The 11851-nt window shown below is 37.5% G+C and overlaps 1 protein-coding gene across 1 annotated transcript; it reads left to right on the top strand.

The window, feature by feature from the left end:
* The first annotated feature begins 660 nt into the window (after positions 1–660).
* On the top strand, positions 661–8508 carry LOC123658114 (synaptic vesicle glycoprotein 2C-like). The gene is made up of 10 exons (XM_045593581.1): positions 661–853; positions 2830–2974; positions 3242–3381; positions 3855–4102; positions 5191–5390; positions 5771–5897; positions 6841–6973; positions 7290–7449; positions 7706–7833; positions 8391–8508. The coding sequence occupies exons 1-10, from the start codon at positions 676–678 to the stop codon at positions 8447–8449; spliced, it is 1518 nt and encodes a 505-aa protein (XP_045449537.1). The 5' UTR covers positions 661–675; the 3' UTR covers positions 8450–8508.
* The last annotated feature ends 3343 nt before the right edge of the window (positions 8509–11851 follow it).

Below are 11851 nucleotides of genomic sequence, written 5' to 3'. Positions count from 1 at the left end.
TAGGCCGAAATTTTTCTAGAACAAACAGGCTTATCTAGGACACTTTAGGTTATACTAGTTCAGACAAGGATTAGTTTGTCACAGGCCAAACTAATTGAATACCTTGCTTGTACCTATAAAACTGGTTTATAAAAAAAATTAACTTTCTTCTTCAGCTTGAGTATCACCTCAGCGTTTATGTAAAAGATTACAGGCGTTCATGTTGTTGTGTGCGGAATCTCGAGGATGTCGCTCATGGTGACGGTCCCCAATTAGGCAACACCGGTGGGATCACAGAAGTGCTTAGCGTCCCCGTGATCCCGCACCAGGTGAGCGAAGGAACGCCTTAGAGGTTTTAGTCCGTGCGAATCGGACATACCCTCCAGCTCCCCCGGGCTGGAGGTATCCGTTAGGGATATCCGCCGGATCAACAAAAAAAAAAAAAAAGGCGTTCATGTTGTACTTTGTAGCCTCAAGCATCGACATTTTTACGATGGTTGTAATTTGTCTAAGCGAGCAAATTCTACTTCACCTCTAAGCTTAATGGTCTATAGAAACCTTCGGGTGGTGAAATAATTACCTGGTCGAGTAGGATTGGTTCGTCAGTTATTTTAGACATAAGCATCGACTTACGAAGATTTTGTTTTGGTTTCAAATTAGATTGTTGTATTTATACGCAATTCAATTGAACTCTTGATGGTTCCTTTTCCAGGTTATGGCTGCTTTCAATGGCTGCTCCTCATGTCGTGCGGCGCGGTGTACGCGGTCTGCGCGCTCAGCACTACCACCCTGAGCTTCGTACTTCCGGCCGCCGAGTGTGACTTCAACCTATCCTCCAGCGACAAGGGCAGGCTTACAGCCACACCGCTTATAGGTCAGAAATCAGTTTCTTAATTTGAGTTTTGGCTTGCAGATACTTCGATTGTTTTTTTTTTTAGTTAGTAGTTAGAGTTAAAATTATTGCAACGGTTAGTTTAAAACTTAAAATGTTCGTTCATCTTACAAACCGACCCATCCATTGTTGCCGTTCGATTCTCGCAGTTTCTGATTGTAATTAAAAGTAATATTTAATTTAGTTTATTTATATATATTTTTAGGGTTCCGTACCCAAAGGGTAAAAACGGGACCCTATTACTAAGACTTCGTCTTCGAGACTACGTCCGTCGGTCCATCCATCCGTCTGTCTGTCACCAAGGCTGTATCTCAAGAACCGCGGTAGCTAGACAGTTGAAATTTTTACAAATTATGTATTTTTGTTGCCGCTATAACAAACAATACTAAACACAAAATAAAATAAATATTTGAGGGGGGCTCCCATACAATAAACACAATTTTTTTGCCATTTTTTGCTCGATATCAATAAAGGTAACAGGTAGGCACTTGAAATATTCACAAAATACTCAGTTGTATTTTTACCCGACTGCCAAGGGAGGGTTATGTTTTTCGCGCGTATCTTGTATGTATGTATGTATGTAATATTCTTTACTACCTCATATTTCCAGAACCACTAAACGGATTTACATAACTGAGGTATCGTTAGGTTCGTCTTTGCTGCCCAAGTGTTCTTAGATAGGTGACATTAAAAAAAATCAAACATGGCGGCTGTGCGAAGCCATTGTATTTAATGAAAAAAAAATTTTTTTTCTCGAATACTACAATATGGGTATCAAATTGAAGGGCACAATACAAGGATTTTAAAAAGGTATATCATGATTATTATTACCGTAATACTAAGACAGAAATACAATATTAAAGTTTAAAAAATGTGGACTTTGCTCTTTCGCACGCCTATGCCATGTCAAACTCGCCTCCTAGGCGACGATCAACTTCGGGGTGTAGCCTTTCAAATAAAATACAATGGTTAAAAAAAAACATACAATTAAAATTACAAATAAAAATTAATAAATGTCACACCAATTTACAATTACATTAATAAAATTAATAACAAATACATAATACCAAATACAAACAAATAATTTTAATAATAATTTCATTATATTAAAACTAATAGTTGTTGATTTAAGCAGTCACCTATTTGCTAAAGGTCAGGCTTACGTTGCTTTGAGCAGAGTGAGATCTTTCTCCGGGCTTGCTATCAGTTCTCTTGACCCTAAAAATTTACTTAATCAACCACATGATGTAAACTGTTTTAATTAATTGAACCGATTACGTAATTTGTCTGACTAAAAAGACATAAATAAAATAATAATTAAAAAAAAAAACAAAAAACCCGCCTGCGTGAAGAACAACTAATAGAAAATCAACTGAAAAAGCTGGAACAAGATAAAAATTCAATATGCACACAAAGTCAGCGAAATAAATAGAAACAGTATCAAACATTTTTTGCTGTACATTTAAAATATATTAATAAGGTAGTCCTTCGAAACTTTATGCAACGTCATAGATAATATGCAGTCGGAGGCATGAAATTGAAGGATAAGTCAAATCATTCTCTCTTTGTGCATGTATTTATTTCGCTGACTTTGTGTGCATATTGAATTTTTATCTTGTTCCAGCTTTTTCAGTTGATTTTCTATTAGTTGTTCTTCACGCAGGCGGGTTTTTTGTTTTTTTTTTAATTACTTTAATAATAAGTAATAAAATTAAATTTTTTTTTAGGGAGGCTCCCATACAAAGATTTTTTGCCTATTTTTGCTCGATATCAATAAATGGTAACAAGCAGGCACTTGAAATATTCACAAAATACTTAATTATAGGTATTTGCTTTAATATTTTTTTAGCAAAGGTTTTTTTATAATAATAATTTTCAAAATTAACAAATGTTGATAACGTTATCAAAAAGGACTTAGTATGAAAATAATATCTCCATCACTCAATATTTTGTTTCAGGCATGTGCGTCGGCTCATACTTTTGGGGCAACCTGGCAGACGCGCGCGGGCGCCGTAAGGCCATCATCGGAGCGTTGCTGCTGGATGCGCTGGCCGCTTTTTTGTCGAGTCTCGTTCAGTCCTTCCCCGCATTTCTGGCTTGCAGGTACATTGATACTCCTATGACGAGGTTTTTATTAAGAAATATGCTGTACAGAGTAAAGATGAGATCAGTAAAATGGGGACGACACTGGAATAGTATAGAATAAAGTACTAGATATTTCAGTATTAAAAATGAACATAAATGCGTCTTCTTGGGTATGTTTTAGATCAAATTGATTATTATTTATTGTCATATAATGTGATTGTGTCTTGTTCTAATTTTATCGTTATGTCAACATAACCATTGGTTTTAGATATTGTGATGTTTCAGATTTTTCTCCGGCTTCGGTATCATTGGGGCCACGGGCCTCGTGTTCCCATATTTTGGAGATTTCCTCTCTTTACGGCACCGAGACGTAATGTTGTGCAGACTTGAGGTTTTCTGGACCCTAGGTACCATATTATTGCCAGGTAAGTGCAGTCTGTGAAAACTTCCACAAATTTTAATAAGATTGATTAGAATGAAAACTAAAAGTGGATTGATAAAATTAAATTTCTACATACATAATTCACGTTTACAATGTATAATTTAGTTAGAAGAACAGTCTTCTACGATTTTCGCAATATTAAAAATTTTTGCTTTTTCTCAATTTATAAATTATAAAATTTTTGATAATTGGTTTAAGATTAAAACGAATTTAGCTTTATAATATTACAAAATTGCTTGTCTTGATAGAACGTCGTCACGGTTGCAATTCGTACCGAGTCTCAATATCAAGTTTTGCTTTTTGTGTTCGTATTGTCTGGAAAAAATGACTTGTTAGCCATAAGTCGGCCCATAGTACTGCGTAATCTGTAACTATCTTTATATTTTGTTTGTAATATACATATTTGTTGTGTGCAACAAAAAAAAAAAAAAGTTAAAAATGTCTGTCTTATTTAAGGTATCGCTTGGCTAATCATTCAAGACCCTCGCTTCAACTTGACGGCTATGGGCGCTGACTTCCAGTACACTTCCTGGAGAGTCTTCGTCGCCGCCTGCGGCATCCCTAGCCTCCTGGTGGTGCTGTTACTACTGCCGTTTCCAGAGAGCCCCAGATACTTACTCCACGTGAACAAAACTGAACAGGCGCTACAAGTGCTCCAGAGGATATTCGTTGTTAATACTAAGCTAGCTGAAAAAGACTTTCCCGTAAGTTTATCACATTGTAGTCTGAAATGTATTTTAAAATATAAAATTTCACTGAGGTAGGTCTATAGGCTACTGTAATCGCAAGTGACACACACGTGAGCCGTAGGCTTATTTGCCAACCTAATTATATTTTTTATTTATTTATTTATTTTTTTATAACAAGTTACTCTAATAGTTAGTAGACTAAAGCTTAGTATTGTGTTTGAAGACCTAAATGGGTGATGTTCGATGGGTGATGTTTTGTTTTTCTATTGTTTGCAGAGTTTATGAGAAATAATTGTGTTTGCTCGCAAACGAAAAAAAAACCGACTTCAATTACATCGACAAGTAATACAACGTAAATCGACGATAAAATAGTCAAGCAACTACGCGTTATCAAAGATTATTCAAAAAGTAGTTATCAGATCTCGATAAAATTTATATGTGACCACATGATAAACACCAGCTTTCGATTAAATTAAAAATTATCAAAATCGGTAAACCCAATAAAAAATTATTACGGATTTTCGAGAGTTTCCCTCGATTTGTCTGGGATTCCATCATCAGATCCTGGTTTCCTTATCACGGTACCAAACTAAGAATATCCCCTTTCCAACAAAAAAAGAATTATCAAAATCGGTAAATCAGTAGAAAGTTATGCGGTATAATACAACGTAGGTCGACGAAAAAAGCGTCAAGTAAAAACGCATTATTAGATATAACTCGAAAAGTAGTTGTTAGATCTCAAATAAATTTAAATGGGACCAATTGGCACATACCACCTTTCGATTAAAACAAAATTTGTCGAAATCGGTCCACACGGTCAAAAGTTCTGATGTAACATACATAAAAAAAAAATAAAAAAATACAGTCGAATTGAGAACCTCCTCCTTTTTTGAAAGTCGGTTAAAAATTGATGATATTACAACTTTATTGTATAATTATGTTGCTCACTCACATTACATGTTTGAATTTTTCATAGAGTTAACGGTTTTTAAGGTCGAGGACATTGATGAATTTCGTCTTAAGAATGTTTTGAATATTTTTGTTCAAATTTAATATCGGATAAAGATAGCTAAGTGTTACATAATTATCTTTGTAATAACCAGGTGGAATCAATGATAAGCGCCAGCGAAGGTGAAGAAGAGGAGGTAGTGGCAGCTGACAACAACGGCAACGAGACCAAGTCACCTCTCACGTGGCATCAGAGGTGGGACGCATTCTGGAATAGGAAGAAAATGCTGGTCACTCCGCCGTACATCGGACTCCTGGTGCTCTGCTGTTTTGTTGATTTTGGACTTATGTTTAGGTGAGATGGTTTTCTAAGTGTGATTTAAAAATTATTGTTTAAGGTATTGGGTATTGGATAGAAATATTACATTTTGGATGTTGGATTTATGAAAACTGAGTTCAAATATTTGTGAGAAGATTGCACTTTTTTTAATTGGCTTAGTTGTAAAAAGTTTAAATTATATACGAGTTTAATATAAGTCCAATAGTCTGCACACATATACATACTGATAAAAGAAATATATAACACAGAAATAGGATTTATTCTAAAGAAAATGTTACTATCTTACTGTAACGACATGCACCCTGGATTAGTAGTGACAAATAGAAATTTCTGTTTTTATCGAATACATAACATTATCCAATGCGTAATACAGACCAAATTTCAAAATATTTCAGTTACTACACACTAATGATGTGGTTTCCGGACCTGTTCGAGAGGTTCAGTCAGTTCTCGTCGCTCTTCCCCGAAGTCTCAGCCGGAGTCTGTGAAGTGTCTGCCAATGTCACCAGGAGCGAGTTACTGGTCGGTAGTTTTAGCAGATTTTTTAACGATAAAGCTATTTAGTGCTTTCCTTCAACTTAAAACTGTTAGTTTATTTATTTATTTTGAAACACCAACGAAAAGTGTACTAAAAATTAGGGATAAAGGTGCAGAACCTGTTGCGTCGGCGGTTGTGGGTTCGATCCCCGCACATGACAAACATTTGTATTGGCCATACAGGTGTTTGCCGTGGTCTAGGTGTTTGTGCAGTCCTTGTGGGTCTCCCCACCGTGCCTCGGTGAGCACGTTAAGCCGTCGGTTCCGGTTGTTATCATGTACACCTGATAGCGACCGTTACTCATAGTAGGAAATATATCCGCCAACCCGCATTGTAGCAGCGTGGTGGATTAAGCTCTGATCCTTCTCCTACATGGGGAAAGAGGCCTATGCCCAGTAGTGGGATGTTACAGGCTGAAGCGTGCAGAACCTGCATGGCATACAAAAAAACGTGGAATTCATATATAATTAGGTAAGTAATATATATCTTAATAAACCTGGGACAATATAACGCCATATCATATCAAACAATACAAAATTACGCAGTTACGCAGTTAACGTACTCATATATACGTTAGAGCTGTCGGGAATGAAATAAAAAAGTGTATGTGGAAGGTAGGCCTTTGTGACTTGTTCTATCGACGATGATAAAAAGGCCGTAAGTGCCATGAAAAACGCGTCGCTAACGCGTTTCGAGCAGTCACGAATTCTATCTCATTCTCTCCTGTACATTTATGTGTTTCTCTATCGTGACGCAAAATCCGTTTAATCGAGTTTTATATCACAAAGATTTTACATAAGTTTCACTTCAAAATACATTTTAATTCTTAAGTCGGGGACTTCGTATTGATATTATTAAACATAAAGGGTACTACGAGTATGTGCTAAATTATCTATTTCAGATAATGTATTGACATTGTTGTTCCAGGGCAAGCAAGAATGTCCTCAAAGCATAGACGACACCGTCTACATTCACACGCTGGTGGTGGCGCTCAGCTGCGTGCCCACTTCGCTGTGGGTCGGCCTCACCATCAACATGGTCGGGAAGAAGTTGATGCTTGGTGCGTTGGTTCTTTCAATTGTCTGTTTGATGACTTGTTTCTAACCAATATACTGTTCAGGCTATCATATTACGATAATAGATACGAGAGCTTTGTACTCTGTCAAACTGTAATATTTAGTCATAACTTTTTAGCGGGTAGTTTATTTGCGTGTCTGTTTGACCGTCTGTTGATAATCTTTGGATCTCTACATATATTTGAATAAATACCACTTTATTAGATAATGATAATGATAAATGCATTCATAATATAAGCTCCTAATAAATAATAAACAAAACCATATTCTTAAGATATATAATCAGTGTGTATTTTACAGTGATGATGTTGTTCAGCTCGGGTCTGGCCGCCCTCGGTCTGAACTTGGTGCGGTCGTCTCTCCAGAACCTGCTGCTCTCGTGCGTCTTCGAAGCGATCGTCAGTTGCACGGAAGCCGTGCTGTTCTGTGTTATTTGTGAAATATTCCCCACTAAAGTTGCGTGAGTATCCGTTGTAAAAGTATCCACGTTAAATTCTTAAGCAACGTACATTTTTTTAAATTTTTATTTAAAAATAAAGGACAAAAAAAGACCAGACTTAAAATAACGGCACGGGAATATATCTAAAGATGCATTTTTTGGACAAACATTTGTTGCCAAGAGAAGAATAGCTCCATACATAATCTGAAAACGATGTATAATACTCATAGATTCAGGTCGTTGTAATAGATATTTTACAGATATTTATGTGTTGTAGCGCCACGGCGATGGCGGTGACGGTGATGAGTGGGCGCGTGGGCGCCATCGTGGGCAACGTGGTGTTCGGCTCGCTCGTTGACCAGCACTGCATCGTGCCCATATACATGTTCGGGGCCCTGCTCATCAGTGAGTACCTCTGTGATGGAACCTAGTCTAGCGTGTCGCTTGTCTTTGAGCTGTGTTGCATACTACTTGTATATGTGTTTAGTGTTTTGCTCATCAGTTTGTAAGTCTGTAGCTGCGCTATACTCTACTTTATCGCTGATCTTTGTATTCTGACAGTATACATGTTTAGCACTTTGTTCATCAGTGAGTAGTCTGTAACTTTATCATAGACTACTTTGTAGCTGGATATTGACGAGTATTGTATCCTGACCGTGTAAATATTTAGTGCCTTACTCATCAGTGAGTACGTGACATCTCATACATGCTCTCAGCTGTTTCATTGTTGCTACGTCAAGACTATGTCCACGTTCAGCGCACTGCTCGTCGGTATGAGTCTTGGCGTTATCTCAGATTACTCTGTGGCTGAAACGTGTACCGCATATTGTAATACGATATACAATATCGACTTCAGACTGCAGAACATACTAAATGATGATCCTTTTTGTACGAACTTCGAATGTGATACATATTCATAGTTCTTAATCGAAAAAATTTACAAAAATGTTTTTTCTTTCCAGCGAGCGGTCTTCTCTGCATCATACTACCCAAGAGCACGCGACCCGAGCGGCCGCAGTGATGTCTAATTGTTATATTTTATCTATGTAATGATAAATAAATTAGCGTATATATAAGCAATGACTGCTTTTTATTTATGGTCACTTACCCGAGTAGAAATTTTTTCGTGTCCCTTAGCAGGACCGGACCGCGCATGCCCGATCTGGACCGAATAAGGTATGTAACGCAGAAGATTTGTCTGGACCTGATCAGGATGAGATGAGATTTCCTGATCAGGTACAGATCAATCATCTGTGTTGCATACCTTGCCTGGTCCGCGTCGGGTCTGCCCCGTCCGGTCCATTAAAAAAACTTATATTCTTGAAAAAACTGTTTAATAAAAAAAAGTGAATTGATATTATAAATATAATACATATTAATTTTAGTTATCCCTTCAGTTCAGTGTTAATTACTAATCACGTCAAGATTAGAGGAGATTAAAGAGGTAGGGCACAGCAGGTAATATTTTGCTCGAAATCTGGAGCATCCCGACTTGGGAAGTAGCTCGATCTTACATAACATCACAGCTAAATGATACTACTTTCAAGCAGTGTTGTGTTCTTGTGACAAGAGCTCCGTGATTTGGGGTATCGCTTCAGGTGCTGCAGGCAAAATATCCAATATAAAATATAATGGAAAAACCTACACTAATTTTTCTAAAAGTCATTTCGGATCGAATGAGCTATGGCTCGTAATTTAAGGAGTTTTATCTCTATTTAGTACGCTTTTGAACGTGTTGACTATACTGTAATACCCATGTCAGTGGGCGGATGATATGATAGCAAACATGCTATCTGTTTATAAAAATAATCAGATCAAATTAATTTAACTTTTCTCATTAAAAATGAATCAATTTTAAAAATAGTATTTATTTCAATTTGATTAAAAATTATGTCCGTGTTAAATATGACGCCGCGTTGGCGCAACGGTCGCTATGGATTGGGCCTGTTGCGCTGGCGGTTGCGGGTTCGATCCCCGCACATGACAAATATTTGTGTTGGCCATACAGGTGTTTGCCGCGGTCAGGGTGTTTGTGCAGTCCTTGTGGGTCTCTCCACCGTGCCTCGGAGAGCACGTTAAGTCGTCATGTAAACCTGATAGCGATCGTTATTCATAGTAGAAAATATATCCACCAACCCGCATTGGAGCAGCGTGGTGGATTAAGCTCCGATCCTTCTCCTATATGAGGAAAGAGGCCTATGCCCAGTAGTGGGATATTACAGGCTGAAGCGTAAATGTCACGTCATTATTTCCTTAATTATTACACAATAGTTGATTTAATCTATGCCTTACTGTATTTTCATTATAACTACACTTAATATACGAAAATGTAAACAAGATAACACTTTTTATTTTAGGTTTACACTCACTTCAGCCTAATACAGTCCACTGCTGGACATAGGCCTCCACTCATCATCATCACTCATGTGTTTTGCTCACAGTCATCACGCTGGGCAGGCGCGTTGGTGACCGCAGGTTTATACAATTTGTCCAAATAAAAGGAAGGAAAAGTTGTTGTCTTATGTTCCCTCTTCTGCTGAACAGTAATATTAAAGTAGTGAAGGGCTCATATGTACCTTTATGTACCTGTCATACAAAAGTTGCGAATTGGATTTTCATTTAAATGCTTCATAAAAAATATTTCATAAAAAAGCTTGTACCCATATTTTACCCAATTTACCACTGTACATCAATATTTGGTTTTTGGGTACAGGTACCTACGAAATATACGAACAGTAGAAAACTACTATGAGTTATGATCTCTATCAGGTGTCCATGATAACAACCGGCACCAACTGCTTGATGGGCTCATCGAGGCACGGTAAGGAGACCAACAAGGACGGACATCTAAATTGGAAAGATATTTGTACAAATACAAATATCTATCCCGAATGGGAATCGAACCCTCAACCGGCGGTGTGCTCACACGGTGCACGCACCACTAGACCAGAACGATGTCTATGGGTCACTGAACTAATAACCTTCGCTGTCTCGATAATAACACATTGTTACAAACAGCTAATTTGTGCATGTGTGCATGTACAACGTGTATATATCACATACGAGTACCTTCCTACATCTAGTATAGACGCTTACGCTTCAGCCTGTAATATCCCACTACTGGGCATACGCCTCTTTCCATGTAGGAGAAGGATCAGAGCTTAAACATCTTGTATAGAATCACGCAGTAAATTACCGTGTGCAGGAAAAGTTAAATACCGCTTTAAAATAAAAACCACGGCAAACTTAACATGTTAAATAATTCCGTAGATAGCCTATCAAGTTACATTGACAGTACGAACTTATCGTCTGAAGCGTCGTCTTTAGAGTTCCACTCAAGTAACAATAGGTGTGTATATTATTATTATTTGCGACCAACTTTAGCAAAATATTATGATACTGCTTTTTTCGTCTTCTGGTTCATTTGTGCGTAGTAGTTTCGGGATGCATCCTTCCCATTAGTCATTGAGACATAAGCTTTTCAAATTTCTTAAGAACCGGTAAATGCCTCTTTAAACAGTACTAAACAATTAACTCTTCAAATTCACTGGCCAGTAGGATTTTCTTTTGGGTCAGGCGCTCACAATACACAAGCAAACACTCAGACAACGACAACATCTGTATGGCCATGGGCGTATTGACCTTAAGGCCAAAAAGATTTTGGCCTGGAACGGCACCCTATGAGTGGCGGCGCATAAACCTAGAATGAGGAACTGCTTAAGCTGAGCATACATACTAGGGATGTGTAAAAAAAGGTCAGACCAAAAATTATTTCGGGATATTTAGATACCTTTTATACAACGAATAAAATGGAAGTGGCAACCTAAAAACAAGTTCAACCGAAATATAATATATATTGGGTATTGTTAATTATATATACTCGATATTTTTATCATATAATTATAATACTCGATAGTATTTAACGAATTTTACGGTTGGCCTTAAAAAAGGTCAGTTGAAAAATTTTAAACACAATAATCGATTTGATTCCGAAAACTCACATCTTTGATACATACGCTGCTTTTACTCTTTTTACGTATTTTGCGAGGCAGAAAACTTTATCGGTCCTGGACGCTGAACTTTAAGATACGCCACTGTGCATAGCCTATACAAATATTTGCCATGAACGAACCTATGATCGCAAGCGCAACAACCAGTGATCTGACCACTAGGGCGGAGGAGTTCTATATTTCACACCAACCGAATTTGTGTTGCGGTATAGAAATTGAGGTAAGTGACAACAGGAAGTATCCAGCTTAAAATTTGAAGGAGCGCGACTCATTGAGGTAGGGAGCAGCAGGAAATATCCTGCTCAAAATATGGAGCAGCCAGAGTGGGAAAGCGCCTCAACCTTGCAGAAGATTAAAGCTAAGTAATTTTGCTCTGAATTAGTGCTGTGTTCCTGTGGTAAATTAGCCAGAGC

This window comes from Melitaea cinxia, chromosome 11 (assembly GCF_905220565.1).
Source record: "Melitaea cinxia chromosome 11, ilMelCinx1.1, whole genome shotgun sequence".
Classification (NCBI taxonomy): domain Eukaryota; kingdom Metazoa; phylum Arthropoda; class Insecta; order Lepidoptera; family Nymphalidae; genus Melitaea; species Melitaea cinxia.
Note: the sequence above shows the minus strand (reverse complement) of the source record. Positions and strands in the feature narration are given on the sequence as shown.

Coding starts and splice junctions, on each gene's coding strand:
- LOC123658114 (XM_045593581.1), top strand. CDS start 676: ATGGTTCCTTTTCCAGGTTATGGCTGCTTTCAATGGCTGCTCCTCATG. Junction 6,974..7,289: donor CGGGAAGAAGTTGATGCTTG/GTGCGTTGGTTC, acceptor TGTATTTTACAG/TGATGATGTTGTTCAGCTCG. Junction 7,834..8,390: donor GTTCGGGGCCCTGCTCATCA/GTGAGTACCTCT, acceptor TTTTCTTTCCAG/CGAGCGGTCTTCTCTGCATC.